The sequence below is a fragment of the Procambarus clarkii genome, chromosome 68, assembly GCF_040958095.1.
Source record: "Procambarus clarkii isolate CNS0578487 chromosome 68, FALCON_Pclarkii_2.0, whole genome shotgun sequence".
NCBI classification, from domain to species: Eukaryota; Metazoa; Arthropoda; class Malacostraca; order Decapoda; family Cambaridae; genus Procambarus; species Procambarus clarkii.
The window spans coordinates 2,879,374-2,897,511 of record NC_091217.1 but is presented as its reverse complement, the minus strand read 5'-3'; the positions used below and the strand labels follow the sequence as shown (position 1 = coordinate 2,897,511).

At 36.3% G+C, this 18,138-nt stretch overlaps 1 protein-coding gene across 9 annotated transcripts in view; it reads right to left on the bottom strand.

Moving 5' to 3' along the window:
• Positions 1-12,195, bottom strand: part of tmod (tropomodulin) — a 134,475-nt gene extending 122,280 nt beyond the window's left edge. For 3 of the 9 annotated variants that reach the window (XM_045769231.2, XM_045769232.2, XM_045769228.2), the window contains exon 1: positions 6,363-6,536. In XM_045769231.2, the coding sequence (XP_045625187.1) occupies positions 6,363-6,443 (81 nt within the window). In that variant the 5' untranslated portion in view covers positions 6,444-6,536. Of the gene's footprint in view, positions 1-6,362; positions 6,549-12,165 lie in introns of those variants that run through there. The other 6 variants (XR_006774979.2, XM_045769229.2, XM_069310751.1 and 3 more) reach the window with 5 other exon arrangements.
• Positions 12,196-18,138: the final 5,943 nt, after the last annotated feature.

The following is an 18,138-nucleotide window of genomic DNA, read 5'->3' as shown; positions in this document are numbered from 1 at the left end:
GAGTTCCAGTATAAGTATGATTACCTACGACTGTGATGGCACATCTGTACCAGATAAGTCCACTACGGGCTCACCATAGCCCGTGCTGCTTGGAACTTTTTGTTCCGAGTAGCTGAATCTAAAACAACACCAAACTATTGTGATGGTAAGGTGAATCCCACTGTCGCACAACAGCACAAGTAATGAGCTACAGTAAAGCAAAGCAAGTACAGATAAGCTGTAATAATTGGAACAACCTGTGTATATAGTGAGAAATGTAGCCTAGCATAATTTCTCAAAAAGTCTGTCATCCAAGGATTACTACTGTGTTTTTGAGGGTAATATTGTTATCATGAACCTGTTGATGCTGTGAGTGTCTGACATGTGAACATATGACATATTACCCCGTACACAAACCAGTGATACTAGGTGGCATGAGTAAGTTTATACTGAGTGCATAGACGAATACTTGTATCTCCCACTATAAGCGATGATGACTAACGCATCCTAGTGAGGCGTGACGTACACAAAGCAACGAAGTCACACTATCTGTAGAGGTTTTCATTTACTCTTGAGTAACTCAAGATGTATAATAGTATAAGGGAGGAGGAGGCTTTGAAGAGCACTTGTGAAGCAGGTAATGCAATATCTTGAACATCATATTGATCTGTATCTGTTTCCTTTGATGAATTTGCACCTTTTTTTTCTTAAATGAATTTTGGCATGCCCTAATTTGAATTTACTCATGCCTTTTTTTGTTTGCTAATTTATGGCTAACTACCATGAGTGAAATTCACACATGAATTCTGACTTTTACACCCGACGTCCAAAATAAATTGACCCCATACCTTCAAGATCAAAAGCAAACTGGGAAACTTAACTGAGCAGCTTAAGCGAATACGAGCTTACTTATATAAAAACAATCTTTGGCAAGACTCCTGTGTATAAAATAGGTCGAGTCCACGTCTTGAGTACGAGTTAACAGGTCCACGTCTTGAGTACGAGTTAACGGGTCCACGTCTTGAGTACGAGTTAACGGGTCCACGTCTTGAGTACAAGTTAACGAGTCCACGTCTTGAGTACGAGTTAACGGGTCCACGTCTTGAGTACAAGTTAACGGGGTCCCTTCGTCTTGAGTACGAGTTAACGGGTCCATTTCTTCAATACACTCCGAGTCCATTTCATTATTACAGTCGTAATACTTTCCGAGTATAATGTATTAATACCTTTAAAATGATTGTCTAAGCTTCCCAGTCAGATCATATAACGGACAGAGTATGACAACATTTTCGAAACGTTTTAGTGCAGCGAATCCAACTTACAAATCATTGGATTACGACGTCTTTATCCTGGGATTACGACGCCTTAATCCTGGGAGTACGATATCTTAACCCTAGGAGTACGATATCTTAACCCTAGGAGTACGGCGTCTTAATCCTGGGAGTATGGTGTCTAAATTGTATTTTTTAATTTTATTTATATGTAAAAGAGTTCTTACGTTCTTGTAAATTTATGAAGTAACTTCTCTCTTGTAAAAAGAGTTCTTTTATTTCTTGTAAATCCTGGGAGTATGGCATTAAAATAATGGGAGTACGTCTTAATCCCGGCAGTATGGCGTCTTGAGCCTTTGGAGTACGACGTCTTAGTTCTGGGAGAACGACGTCGTATTCGTGAGATAAGGGGGGACTGATCTAGGAAAAATACTTGAGGGAACAGTGGACCTCAGCCATGCCGAGTAGAAGGAATATGACAAACATAATATTGGCTTACAAGACCAGGGGACAGTGGTCAAGTAGACAAAGAAATAATAATCAAACTGAGGAACAGTTTGAAGGTTTTTGTGTCTAAGAACCTTAGACAGAAATTAGTCACAAAAATAAAGAAGTTGATGTTAATTCAATGCACATTAATGTGTATGTGAAAAGCAAAACTAGAGAGTTTACTACTCGTTCCATTGAACTACTGATGGTTGAAAGGGAGGCTTAAGAGTTGATACCAGACCCCTGCAGAAGCATCTATGTGAATACACACACACTCACACGCAAGCAAAAACTCCGTTTCTCTAAACTTTTTTTCTGCAGGCAAACCAAAATCTTGGTTTACATTGTGGGCTGGTGAGTGTGAGGGGTGACGCAGAGGGCGCTCTCCGCCTCCCGGGGAAGGAAGACCACAAATACGCCCTGCCAATATTAGAACTCTTTTATGGTTTGCGGGCGCGGGACTCCCCGTGAGGGGTCCCTGAAACCAGACTGGTAGACTGGTCGGTTCCTCATGCGGCGTGGGACTCCCCATGAGTTCTTAGAGCCACTCATGCACTCATGCTTATAATGCGTTATCGATCTTGTGCTTATATTTATATATTATTAAAAAAAACATCTACATAAAAATATATAAACATATACTTCTCATATTATTATTTCTACTTTGCAATTCTACTACTACTTCTACAATTGGTATTACTACTACTGATGCCTCTTCTGTTACTAATAATATGTTAACATAAATGTATTTCCTGTAATTGCTAAATGTTTTCAATCTTATAGGGTATGTAAAGTAGCTGTCAATTGGAGTAATGGCCGCCCTGAACATTTATATAAGTTAATTAATAAACACCAATTGTAAAATTTTATCGGTTGAAACCTGCATGATTTAATACGATTAAAAAATCTTGTTTACTTCTTTCATTAGTACCTATTGAACTTTTTAAATATAGGGAATACTCATATAATAAGTAACATTCGTAGGATAAGAAAATTAATTGGAGCAATGAGGTGACTCGAACCAGTGATCAGGGTTCGAGTCACCCTGGCGTCACCCTGCCAACTAGCTCTCACAATGGTGGGGGACGCCATAGCACTAGCCAGGGACTAGCCAAGACGGAGGCGAGGCCGTGCCAGAAACAAATGAATCACGCTTTATCTGGTCTCTGGGAAGACTAATTGTATATACCAGCCGCCATGCAAGTCACAGACCACCGAGTTAAAAGTTTAGTTAAAAGAAACTTTCATAGCATCATAGTCCAATGTCTCTGGCAGGGAGCCTAATATTTGACTTTTTTTGGGTAGCAATTTACAGCGTAATGCTTAAATTAGTTACGCTCAGCAAATACAAGTCAACACTTTGTTCTCCAGCGACAGCTCACGGCTCCCGGCTTTAAATATATGATGACTAACAAACAGCAACATCAACACAGGATAAGGCTAGAAGTGACGCCAACGTTCACACACACACTGCTCTGGCATTAACCGTAGTCTCTGTAATTAACGGCAGCCTCACTCATCAACGGAAGCTTCTCTCACTAACAGCAACCTCACTCATCAGTGGCTCATCAACCTCTCTCTCACCACCGACAGCCTCACTCACCAACGACAGCCTCTCACCAACGACAGCCTCACTCACCAACGACAGCCTCACTCACCAACGACAGCCTTTCATAGGGTATTAGTGTACTTCAGAAGTACTGGAAAACAAATAATTTTTGGCGACTGAGAATAATACGGAGGCTGACGGAGACCAAGAAGAGTTAGACAGCAACAGCCTTAAATACAATAAACGGATCACGCCTAAACAATACTCTTGCCAGGAAGTTACGAAACAGGGATCTTCAATATTTCTAGAAAAAAACTTTAACAGTTAACTGCCAACAGTAAATATTGTTGACAGGATGCGTTGCTCGTTCACGTTTATAAACAGAAGGCTTTCGTAGGTATTGATGTTTGCAACCACTTTACAGCCGCAATTAAAATGTATTTTAGTTTTACATTATATTAAAGTGTATTGCAATCGCTACACCAAGTAAATTGTGAGTGGTGCATTGACGTAGATTAAGAGTGTTGCATTGGCGCCCCTGCAAATTAGTCACCTAATTTTATAATGGTCTGGACCGAAACGTCGGTATTTCTTTTTTTCGGTTGTGTAGGTTGGGTGTTCTAGTTACTTAAACGCTCAACGTTAATGTTAAAAATATTGCTTGCGATGATTTTCTGAGAAGAAATCTAAGTCCTGTCCAAGTCAGATCTCTGTTACATGAGCTGTGTGTGTTGACAAATTACAATATAATAATCCAGACCACTTCTTTGAAAGGTCCTATGTAACGTAAACACGGATTGACGGTTTCCACCTCAAGTCACAATATAGGGCAAAGATCAAGAAATGCTATTTTCACCCATACGGTCATAAACCCATGGAATCACCTATCCGCCGAAGCTGTAAATGTCAAAACAGCAATTCACTTTACAGTACATTTGGACAAAATTCTCGGAGCTAATGGGGAACCTTTGACAGGCCACTGGCTTTGTGTCTCCGTGGAGGTCACCAGGGATGGAGCACCTCACGTAGAGTGTTCAAGGAGAGTATGATCCAGGCCAGCTCCTGTATGGTTGATGATTTAGAATTGATCATATTTGTCATTGTAAAGTCACTAGCCTGGTAGTCAATGATAGATAAATACACACACACACGGATGTACATTACGAGGTGCCACTAGGAGTCGGTGATCAATGTGTGCTGTTCTTTGATTAGGAAGGTACAGAGTAATGATAACATGAGAAGCTCACATATAGATAAGAGGATCAAATATAATTAACGATTTTTTCATAAAAGTTCAAAGAAAATGTATGCTAATGATAAAATAATCAGATTAAACAAATAAGATGGAAGGGATATAAAGTGACAAGGAAGTATGTTGAGTTCTCACCAAAAGTTGTAAGAAATCTTCTTCAAAATAGAACCTTCAGTCACCTGACTACAAGAGAACCCTCAGATACCATTCAATGAGAGACAACAAAAGAAGTCCAGAAATAACTAGAGCTAGAAGGAACTAAGTGTCATCGTGGATACTGAAAGAAGCAGCAATAAGTAGTGTAGACAGTCTCAACATCTCTCTAGAAATGAGAGAACTGACAGACATTTGGAGAGCAGCCAATAAACTAATATACTTACAGGAAATAATACAGACAGGAACCACTGAGAAAAAGACCGGTATCACTAACAAATGCATAGTCTTAGTATAGACCAATCAGGATACCCTTGAACTGTACAGAAAGACTGAATATAGTTTCCAAACGCCAACATAAATTAAACTAAGGAAAGTCCAGCATGAAAAAGATTTATACGACAAGATTTGCGTAACGTTGGTGAAGAAGGAAGGGAAGGCGGATGCGTCCTTCTCAACATCAAATTAATATTTAATACCATTCAGCAATACAAACTGGTATACAACGTGAGGACCAAGTCAGTGTACCTCGAAGAGCACTGAGCTGGATAAATCAATTGCCTATCAAATAGATTGTATGAGATCCAATATTGAGAACGCAATCTCGGTGACGGACTCCCGCCTAATGAATCAGAAATCGATTTTTTTAAATATTCAGAGACATAAAACACTTCTTTTTCTTGGACTGAGCTAGAGGCATGAACTATGAGGATTTTTTTTTTAACTGAAGCTTACAACAGTCAAGGAAAGAAGGCACAGAGAGACATGATAAGCGCCCCCCCTCCCAACTTTCCCCCTTCCTTTAACCCATTCTCTCTCGTAATGCCAGCACTAGGCTCCCTCCAACATTCTCTTGTTGCAGCCTCTCACATAACACGTCTCTCTCGTAGCACCTGACCAATTTTAGCTTATACCATAAGATAAAGCTCGATGCTTATCTTGATTCTGCCCAAAATTCTGATTCTGCTCTTATCTTTACCTGTCCGAAACAATGCGCGTACTAGTGGCTTTACAAGATTGTAATTATCATACTATGTATCCTCACAATCCCAATGTACCTTCTTGTATATATATAAATAAATAAATAAATAAATTCTACAGTATCCCGAAGGGTCTGTGATGCATGGCTAGAATTTTAGCCATGTTAATAAATGGCTTAAACTAACAAGCATTTAAGTTGGTCTTGATCTATTTTAGAACTATTATTAAAAATAATGCTATGGCTATTTAAAAAAAATTGAATAAAAATATCAGAACTGCAGTTATCTATATTAAAAATATGGATCAATATGAAAATATACATTATAAAATAAATATACAATATTTCCAATGGAGGTCTAATATGTATCAATTCAACCACAAAGCGGCTACGCAAGAAGCACAACAGTTCTCTAGAACACACATAAGGAGTATTAAGCTGTAAATAAAGCAAAAGAAAAACAAGATAAATAAAAATCAAGAGCACAACTTTAAAAAAAACTGGTAACGCAACTATGATAAAGCTAAAGAGAGGGTAGTAACATCGATTTTATATATATATATATATATATATATATATATATATATATATATATATATATATATATATATATATATATATATATATATATATATATATATATATATATAAAATTTCATAGAAAAACCAGAAATAATAATAAATACTCACACTAGACTTGAAGTATTGTTCCGTCTTGGTGATTGTCGTCACCTTGTGCGACACTGTTCTTTGGGTAATTTCCAACTCCATTTTGCCTTATTTTTGCCTTATTTACCAGTCACTTACTGTCTCCTTATTTCTCCTGCTGATAGTACAAATGTTTTCCTAATAAAATACGCTTTATTTAGGCTTGAATATCCTGCAATAATTTTCTGTCAACATTAATTTCGAAATTGTTATTATATTTTTAGAATAATGGACTAATCATTTTAAATATTTTGTTGTCATATGCAATATGACTAAGTTTCAGTATTTTGTATGTTGGAAAGCAAGTTAGAATATTGTCTCTGTGAGGAAGGTTGTCTGGGGTAGGAGCTGCCGCCTGTGTGTCTGAGCGTGGGTTATATCAGCGCGTGTATTGTGTCTTTCTGTATGAGAATAACAATCACCATGGCATGTGGTTTCGTATTTATGTTAAGGGACAACTAAAATATATCTAACATTGTATTAAATGAAAACAAAATACAGGAGTCGGAGAGCATAACCTTCAACACATATGCGTTTTACACTGTGTGTCATGCCATTCATTATATGTAAGGCAGATGGGAAGCGCGATACATACACTCACACACTAACAATAGAGCAAAAGAAAAGCGACGAAACTTGTTGGACGCTCTGCCTGTAAATTTGAAATATCGAACAAATCCACAAGGGCCGTGACGAGGATTCGAACATGCGTCCGGGAGGCAGGTTCGAATCCTCGTCACGGCCCTTGTGGATTTGTTCATTTGATGCATCACGTTAGTGTGATCTCTGTGTGTATTGACAGATCAGACTAAAATTATTCATATTGGCAAACGTTTCCCTTGACATAGTAAGGGTCATAAGATTATGCAACAATTAAATATATGCAAGTTTGCACTGACAAGATAAAATTAAACAATATTTGTTCCAGTTTTGCCGTACATATTTGCTCTTAGGGCAGAAGTGATGAATGAAAAGTGTTTTTGTTCCAATCGTCACGAGTTAAATTCGCATATTATTATATAAAATAATTGCTTAACAACGTAGTTACACGTCAACATGTTTCGCAAATCTTTCAAAACGTGTTTGGCAGTCAAAATGACCTCGACCTTTTAAAATAATAATAATATGTTAGTGACAAAATAAATGGCTTCCGTGTGGCTTCTCCCGAGCGTACTTCTCTGAGAATGACCACGCTTCAGAGACGAAAATTAAAGAGCAGAGAACGAAGCAATAATCATTCAAGACAAGGTAATAAATGGACCAGACCCACAAAGACGCCATAAAAATTAAAAATGGTGAAGAGGTGCCAAGGAAGGTTACGAGCGGGCGAGTGGTATCATGGCAGGTTTTATGTTCATAATCGCTTCTCAAGCATCAAATACCAAGCTGAGATCTAACTATATTCTGGCACTGGATCGAAACGCGTCCAACATCAGGCCCACCGTCACAGCTCTCACCAACCAGCCAACAGAAAACGGGATAACAAGTTGGCACATTAGCAAGTATTCAACAATGAAAGGATCGACACTCATTAGCAAGGAAGTTGTCGGTAATTCTGTTTCTAAATTAATTCTTAAGTGTCGCTTCAACTAAACACCAGGAATTTTGCAACTGCAAATTTAGCACGGTATTAGGAACACACGAAACTGTCGTTGTTGTTGTTGTTGTTTAAGATTCGCTACCTGGAACAAAAAGTTCCAAGTAGCACGGGCTATGGTGAGCCCGTAGTGGAATTTACGAAACTGTCAATAACCTGCGTTTACTAACTGCACTCGGCACGAACCTGTGAACCAGGTTATGCCAGAGAAGACATGACTCCTGAATATGTCAAAGGCTTCTATACATAAAAAGAGTTAATTTTATACCTGATTTAATTTTATCAGTATTTTTTACTTTAAACGCTAAATGCAGGTAAAATGGCGTATTCTGTACATGTAAAATAAATCACACATATTGTAGGTACGAGTGAAAAAAGTAGAAAAAAATGTGATTTGTAAACATAATGATTTACAATACCATAACCTTAGAAATGCCAATCACTAAGTAGCATTTACAAATATAGAACTAAAATATGATTAAGAATTTATTTGTATCAGTGATATATATATATATATATATATATATATATATATATATATATATATATATATATATATATATATATATATATATATATATATATATATATATATGTCGTACCTAGTAGCCAGAACGCACTTCTCGGCCTACTATGCAAGGCCCGATTTGCCTAATAAACCAAGTTTTCCTGAATTAATATATTTTCTCTAATTTTTTTCTTATGAAATTATAAAGCTACCCATTTCATTATGTATGAGGTAAATTTTTTTTTATTGGAGTTAAAATTAACGTAGATATATGACCAAACCTAACCAACCCTACCTAACCTAACCTAACCTATCTTTATAGGTTAGGTAGCCGAAAAAGTTAGGTTAGGTCAGGTTAGGTCAGGTTAGGTAGGTTTGGTAGTTGAAAAACAATTAATTCATGAAAACTTGGCTTATTAGGCAAATCGGGCCTTGCATAGTAGGCTGAGAAGTGCGTTCTGGCTACTAGGTACGACATATATATATATATATATATATATATATATATATATATATATATATATATATATATATATATAGCAAAACTACGGTGAGTTTTTGCCTTTGGGTTCTAAAAATTTATGTTTAAATTTTTCACAGCAAAGTTTCAACTGCCGAAAACATTTTGCAGGATAATAAATACCAAAGGAAAAATAATATAATTATCTCTTTGTTGCATGTAAAGATAGGCAACAACGATCAACATTATATCCATATAATATGTAGGTAGCAGTCTTTCTTATAGACACATATGTTATTGAATATGGCAGAAAGAGTTAGATCAATGATTCTAGCATGAATCTTCTCCATATTTCTTATATTCTTCTATACCCTAGAAGGTTGAAAAATTAGCTCTCCAAAGTTCATTTTACAGTTTTATATGACTTGACGTTAAAAAAAAATTGATTTATTTAGTAGACCCTGGCAGCAGAAGTTCAGGGACTAAATTATTTGGAGCAACGGAATATATGAGTAAGAAGGATGGACCAATAGCCTTTCTGCGGGTTTCCTAATTCTTATGTTGGCAGGGGAAGTGTGTGCTGGATATTCTGCCCTTGGTCTTGAGGATGGCAGAATGTTTCAAAGTGTCAACTGTTTTTATATAGTTGGTTGAGATGGCTTGATATGTTCTCTAATCTTATATTGTTGTTATATGTGTAGATTACTTCTGTGATGTTGGTTAGGATATTTACGATGATGTGATTGTGCGTGGAATTTAATGGGAATAATTCATTATGTCGTGGGACAGGCAGGCAGTGTAGATATACATCTTATGCTTATATAGAGGTCCCCCCTCAAAGTCGAACTACGGACCCTGCCCAGGATGTATCTCCACAACAAGCCGACTAACTCCTGGGTACCTATTTACTGTTTGGTGAACAGAGGTATTAGGTGATAAGAAGCGCGCCCAACCATTTCTGTCCCACCCGGGATTCCTGACTGTGAGTCGAGAATGAACCCGACGGGAATGTACCGTCGGAACCCTATGAAATTATGTGTTGTTTGAAGGAGCCTTTTTTGCTTGTGCATAGTCAGACGCCTTGAAAAACAGATATCTTTGTGTAGAGGGTTATATCTGTGTATTTAAGCGCCTCTAGTATCTACCCAGTGTTCAGTTTTTTCTCCACTCTACACTGAGTTGTTGTCTTGCATATATACTGAGGCTGTTGGGGCTGATTCTAGCACAAATCTTCCGATTCCGGCTGACAATCTCCAAGTGGGTTTGTGAAGTCATAGAGAATATTCGTCTCTTTCAAGGAGTTTCAATTGGTATCGGGAGAGTTATTCATTAGCAAGGCAGCAATCTTCTTGCTCCTGTAGTAGATTGTCAATTCTGTCTTCTGGTGATTTCGGTAGAAGTCCGGTTTCCATCAATAATGTCTTTCATGACACACTCCTCCATTTGTGAGCCGTGGAAAAGAAGTTCCTGTAAATAGTTTGAGAGATTGGGCAGATACTAATGTTGGCCGTTTCATCTCATCCTTCGTTGTTATATGATCGGTTGCTCCAGATAGTTTTGTATCCATTTCATCTCTTCTTTTGAAATATTAACAGAATAAACGAAATGCCTTTTCTAAACCTGTCTAAACAGAGAATATTATCTTTATATAAAATATAATAACTTTATTATATTATAAATCGTTGGTTTAAAATATATACAAGCTATGCTTAACTCGATTTCTTTGAAACTTCTGAAGAAATTGGTTTTCTGTAAATGAAATTCTAGGGGATAGTTTTCAAATGTTTGCAATTCCCATGTTTGTGAATAATACACTGTATTAGTGAAACCAAACCTAACGAATCTTAACCTAACCTAACTATGGATAAGAAGTAGATAATAGCACTAGCTAAGTTTATATATATATATATATATATATATATATATATATATATATATATATATATATATATATATATATATATATATATATATATATATATATATATATATATAATCCTAATGTAACCAATGTAGAATTTTCCACATAAACCTCAGATTTTTTCATTTTCCACAATATTTATCGTCTGAAGAATTCTGTTGTTACTTCCTAAGGAGCATACACAAATTTAAAACACTTCAAGACCCGAACAAAAAATGCTCAATTAATTTAATTTGTGGAGAACTCACAGCCCGCGAAAGGCTGAGAGACATCTGAAATACCAATCAATATTCGTCATATTTTTGACATATTACTGATATCAAACAAATACTCCAGCATGTCCTTAAATTCTAGGGCTGTCGTACCTGCATAGGCTATTGTCAGCGAAAGTAAATCATCACAGCTTTATAAAGTGGCAAAAGAATAATCAATATATGATAAATATACTGCCGCTAACATGCTCCCACGGCGGTAATTAATCACACAAATGCCATACAAGAAAGACGTTAAAGGCAGCCAATGAACAAAACATTCGCTCTGTAGTTACCGAAATAAAGAGAGATATTTTAATAAATGATATGCAAGAGTTAAGTATGTAATAACACGCTGAGTAGGAATAAAAAAAAAAAATCAGAAAATAAAGATAGCCAATGAATAAGATCACTGCGCTGAAGTTTTAAAAGTAAACAAAGCCAGCGAATAAAACATTAATCGATAGTTCAAGAAATGAAAGATGGCTACTGCGAAATATAAATATATACATATATTTAAATAGAAAGACAGTAAGAACTTTAAAATATAGATTTTTTTAGTGTGTTGTAGTTCAGAAGATAAAATAATTTAAAATGAGACATGTGAATTATCGAGAAAAGAGTAACTAATGCAAGAAGAAATAGTTATAGTGTAAAGCAGTAATTAAAAATAGTGATCAAGTGGAAGTAGCGTGTAAGAGGTGAAGACTCAGACGTAGGTGTCTAATGATGGATAAACCATGTGGGAAACTAAAAGGAACCATTCCAACTAAAATAACAGCGAATCATAAACTACAAATATAAATATCGATTGCGAGCATACACAAACTACTAATCAAATAATATATAAAACGAAGGTGGTTGTCACGAGCCACTGCATACGGGACAGCCGAGGGACTGCTGGCAGCTGTCCACACAAGGAAGCTACATAACTCAATACCATAAACTTGCAGCAAATGTGCAGCAGCCGAAAAAATTAAATCTTAAGCTTCAGATACATCAGCCTAAAGCAAACAAAAAGAAAGGCCTCTAAGAAGGATCGACGTACCTTGTTTGATTTCATGTCTGTATGTCTTACAATTGCACACTAGGCTGTCAGTCCTTTCTATTCTACATATGCAGGTGTGTTACTACGAAACTGGTGGTCACGCCTAGGAGTTTTTTTTATTATTATTTTCAACTGTGGTTCATTGTGAAAGTTTTGAAGTTTCTTTTTGTCGATTAGCAAACACTTGTTAGAAAGATCTTGATCCTCTGGTTGGGGTGCTGCAGGGTAGATTGTTTGAAGCAGTTATTAAATGGGATATTCTTTCTTGCAATTACTAACTGTACTGTATGACTATGAATAATTATGATCTATGCAATTCTAAATACGGCCTTATGCACAGGTATACATTCAAACACACACACACACACACACATATATATATATATATATATATATATATATATATAGAAAGAAAGACGATATATAGAAAGAAAGAAAGATATATATATATATATATATATATATATATATATATATATATATATATATATATATATATATATATATATATATATACACACATATATATATACATATTCTATTAGAGACGTGGCCACACATTTACAATGCTAACCAGCATATATACATTTTCTTCTGTCCTCCAATGGTAGGGTTAGAGATCTGTTAAACATATAGTTCAGCGATTTATTGAACAATCAACCACAGAAGGTGATTGTAGTGCTTATAAAATACTAATCTAACCTACATACATAAATACACAGATTATATAAAGTATATGTACTTGTGGTGTTGGTGTAAACCAGGAGTTCCCAACCTTTTCCAGGCTTTTCCCACTTTTGCCAGAAAGTCAATATTGATTCCCACCCGTCATTTGAACTCGGCCCACATGCAGCAACTCTACTCTTAACAATGGTGTTATCATATATTTACATAAACTGTAAACAAAATACTTTTTAAATTATGTTATCAGTGACCAATAACACTAAAAGAAAAATTGTACGGCTTGGAAAAGATATTTTGAAATAAATGAAAGCATTTGGATTCTTCTCTCAATTTCCCCATCCCCTCAAAAACATACAAATCCCCCCCCCCTCCCTCCTTCGGTTGGAAACCCCTAATGTAAATAAAGATACAAATATAACGACGACTGCCACAATGGCATGAACATACAGCGATGTACGTCAGAAAAGACATAGAGCGACGCATACAGAACACATTGTGCAATATGACAATAACACATTGTGCAATGTAGACAATAAATTTTGATTCCTCAGTAATGTGACTTAGCTAATGTAGTCACTTGTCTGAATAACGTGTACTAGGCTAGCTAACTACCAGTTCTTCGTCTGTATGACATAAGCTGGGCTAGCTAACACCTAGTTTCCCATCTGAATGACATGTGCTAAGCTAGCTAGCATCTAGTTTCTCGTCTAAATGACATGTTCTAGGTTAGCTAACAACTAGATACTCGTCTGACTGATAAGAGCCTTTGCTAGTTAAGAACTGTAGCGAGTAGATTATCCCAATAATATACTCGCTCCAAATGCATTGTTAATATTCCTGTCAACCTTTGGAGATGAATGAGGTGAGGCGTTGCCCGGGCAACACGGTGAGGTGTTGCCCGAGCATATAAGCAGCAGAATAGCAAACAAACAGAATATAAGCAGCAGAATAGCAAAGTAGACTCTTGTTAGAGTCTACTTTCAAGTGTGGTCTAGAGCAGACACTTGCGAGATACTGTACCGACGCTCATTGCGCTCAACTCACACCAAAGTATCACCTGTGTACTTCTGTATATTCGACCAAATATATATATATAGTATCTTAGTGTCTGTGTTTATTTGTCACCATACTTTACGTAACAATAGAACCGTTACAGAACTATAGTTATTCGTCTGTATGACGTGAGCTAGACTAGATAGCAGCTATTGTCTCGCCGAATACTGTATAGTGTTCTGAATGTTATTACTCTTAATTACGTAATTTTGAAGAACTAAACTACAGGAGGGACGGCTCCCAGATATGGCAGTGTTACAATATATTGCCAGAGTGCATGAAAACTTGTGTCCAAAATTACCTGTAGGAACTGCTTGTTAGAGATCAAAGGCTCATCTGTTGTTTTAAAACTAAGCAAAGCAAGGGTTTGCAACTAAGAATAATAAATACAAATTAGGATTTAAATTATATCATTAATAATATAAATTATATGTCATAGATTGCACGATGTAATACAACTTTTGTTCCTGGGTAGTAAGTGTTATTTGCTAACTTATTATGCCTAAAAAAGTGTAGAAAATATGCTGTTATTCCCCCCCTCAATCTTGGCTTTTGTGACCAGGACAGTGACATTTTAAAAGTTTACCTATTTCTAGTGAGAAAACGGGCGAGTTTGTGTCTTTTGCTCACATAAAGTTAGAAAAAGTTAACATGCATTTAATGTTATAGAAAACTAACCATAAAGAGTCGGTAGTTTTTAGATTTATGATTATAATGTAATTCACTTTCACGACTCATCTCCAACTATAGTCTCACATGTGTTCGTAATAGTTCAACAAGTTCAAGTATGTTTATTGAGACAAGAAAAAAATACATCTCAAAGGGTTCGTTATACTGTCCTTGGTAGCGATGGTTCAGAGTTCAGTATATCCTGGTGGAAGCACTCGTCTTGCTCTTTCAGGCATGCTCCCATGTTCTTGAATTTATCAAGACAAGGATCAAGGATATGGATTTTGAGGGACACCCTGCAGCTCACTGTGCCATAATTCTTCCTCAGTCCTAACCAGCTCCGTGTAATTTTCGGCTTTGTGATTGCTCAGGACGCCCCAAACCACTGCGACAAAGCTGTTCCAAGATGCTTTCTCATACCTAGTGAGTTTCTTGTGAAATTCCTTGCACCAAAGGATCTTCTTGATCTGTGGTCTGACGAAGACACCGGCTTCGACATTTGCTTTAGACAACTTAAGGAAAAAATCTTAAAGTATTAGAAGGCCACAGACTCCTTATCTAGAGCTGTTATAAATGGTTTCATAAGGCCCAATTTGATGTGTAGTGGTGCGTTAGCACTTTCCGAGGGGCCCACAAGTGGCTCCCACTTAACGAGAAGAACAACCCGTTTTTCTAATAGAACGTCGTATTTTGACGTATACTCTACCTAAGGCCAAAAATCGTCGTACTATAAAATGGTAGCGGCTCGCGAGATTGACATACCGTTCCGTTTTCTGTTTTGGGTCCTCTGGTAGGTTAGGATAAGGGCACTTTAATATGACAGTTTCTTAACGTTGGGAAACCTCGGGAAGACGGGCTGGTTCTTCTCTATGGGGAACTCGATCCGCTGTGGCCATTTCCCCCTGCGGTAGCCGTCTCAGTGTCCTTCAGTTCCAAAAGCACAGACAGCAGGGACACTTCGTGAAATCACCTTAGAAACCCATCAGGAATGCCACCATTTTTGAAGTCTCAAGTGACCTCCCCAGTCTAACTCATCATATCTCAAAGCCTGTTCCTGGTCACATGAGCAAATTTTGTAGGAACTTGAGAGAAAGAGAGAGATCAGAATAAATGATAGAGCTTAACGAGTCTCACCAGTTGTGTAGTGACAGACGGAGACGCGAACAAAATTTGGGACCCAAGGGGTATGAGCGAGCCAAGATCCGGGGCAAATATACCTCCCTTGGTCAGGAATCATAGAGCACTTATCAGTCCACTTAAGAGTTCTGTACCTCTTTTTTTCCCAATCGTGACGGCTTAGTCGGCATTAACTCAACAATTTATGAGCTCCGAGGTTGTTCATGGCAATAATATTCTTGGATTTAGGGACGACGTATGAGCGCTCTGGAGCTTGTAAACTATAGTAAATACCGATTAAACCGCCATGATCGAGATAAGATGTACAGAGCTCGTAACTGAACACGTAAGTAATTTGTAAATCCTGGACCAGATCGAGGCTATTTATCATCATTAAAAGATGAGCTAAATGAAAATTATTAACCATTATGAAAATGTGAGACATTGTTAATGGGACGAAAGTCTTAACTTGATCTCCAAAATAATTTATACCAAAAGGCTCCTAACTTGGTTGGAAATATCGAAAGAAGCATTCATTTATATTAACAAAGATAATTGTACAAATTCATAAGTGTAACATGGCAAAGGGGATTTAAACTTTTGTGAGAAAATTTACTACCAAATAAAAAATCGAAGATTTAAATAATTATTTAATAGCGAGGAATCAGAAACTAAAGCTAACTTGGAAAAAATATAATCTAGATAAGATTACAAAAATTAAAACAAACGAAAGAGATGTTATTAAGAGAGAAAATAAACCAAAGATCCCTCCAAAAAAACTACAATTAATGAGAAGTTAAAATGTAGGGATGGGTTTCGTTAATAATTTAAGGCTGTTACTAAGATGTGTTCGCATTAGGAGTCGACGGCTGGTGGTCGAGTGATGCCTTTGTTTTGTTAAAATTAAATGATTACATTAGAGTTTCTTGAATGAGAAATATGAACACTTTATTATACAATACTTCTTATAAAATGTATGTAGTGTTACCTCAACATTAAACCCTAAAATTTAGTTTATAATAACTTCAAGTTTAATGTTATTTCAATAGCATGATCATTTATTAAATGTTAAACAAAACGCCAGCTATGAGAGCCTTCTCTTGTCAACGTAAGAATATTTAATACGTTTTTTAACCCAAATTAAACGTCTGTATATTATAAACTTATTAACAATCCGTCGTCTCGACATCATCGCATTTTGACGTCATCGTATTTTGACGTCAAATTCCCCTACGGACAAAATATGCCTCCAAGCAGATCACATTCATGTTGCCTATGAATGGGTCGCTCGGTTAGGCTAGGTCATGTTCAGGTGTTTTAGTTCACTATTTTCTGTCCGTAGTGGCAACTGGAGAGGACAGGCTGGATTATCACATGCCGGTTAAACGGGCTTCCTTGTGAAACATTACACCCCAGTCGTTATAGTGACCACTGGTTATGATGATCGAAGAATGATGGCTACTACTGGCCAGGGGAAACAGTGGAAGATACTGAGACACAGGATACATTACAGACCGCTAAACACTCAGTAACAGGAACGTAGTTAATGGAAAAAAAAGTAACTGGTGTATTAAAATGGTATAGATTTTGAATATACCACATAATATATAGCTCCGTGTTATAAATGATCGATACTAAATGATATAGCTTACTGATGTAACTGCAAGAAATTATAGAAGATAAATTATTAGAACTCATAACAAAATATGATTTTAATTATTTAAAAAAGTGAGTTTTCGGACGACTGATTGTTATTGTGATTGTTGGATCTAATCTAGATGGTAGCTGGATATCTGTGATATTGAAATAGTATAGGGAAGTTATATTGATTGTAGAGTAGATAAACAGTTATGTGGACAACAGACCTCTACGGATTGTATATATATATATATATATATATATATATATATATATATATATATATATATATATATATATATATATATATATATATATATATATATACTCTGAATTATATCACCCAGTAAGCTGCTCTATATATTTATTACGTGACTATATTTCAAGAATTTTGCTTCGAATGAGTGAAATCTTTTGCTTATGAATTTCACGGTATTATTGCGCGCTTTGTTGAATTGAGTAATATTAATATTTTTTTGGGTAGTGATGCAGAGGTGTATAGGCCGTGTGTCACAGTGTGCTTTAGCGTGTTCTATAATGTTAATGAATGTCTGGTACAAAGTTCATAGGAGATATACATGTGTGTAAGACGTAAAGGTGATCATAGATACATATGTTCATAGATACATATGTTCATAGATACATATGTTCATGAGACAGCCCATCCTCCTTAAATGATAGTACTTATAGAAACTATTTGGTAAAACGTACCAATAAGTAGTGGTAGCCTACCAAAAAATTACTCTTCGAATTTTTACTTGAAAAAGAGTCCGGAAAAGTGTAAATTAAAATCAAACTTAAACATTGCTAGGC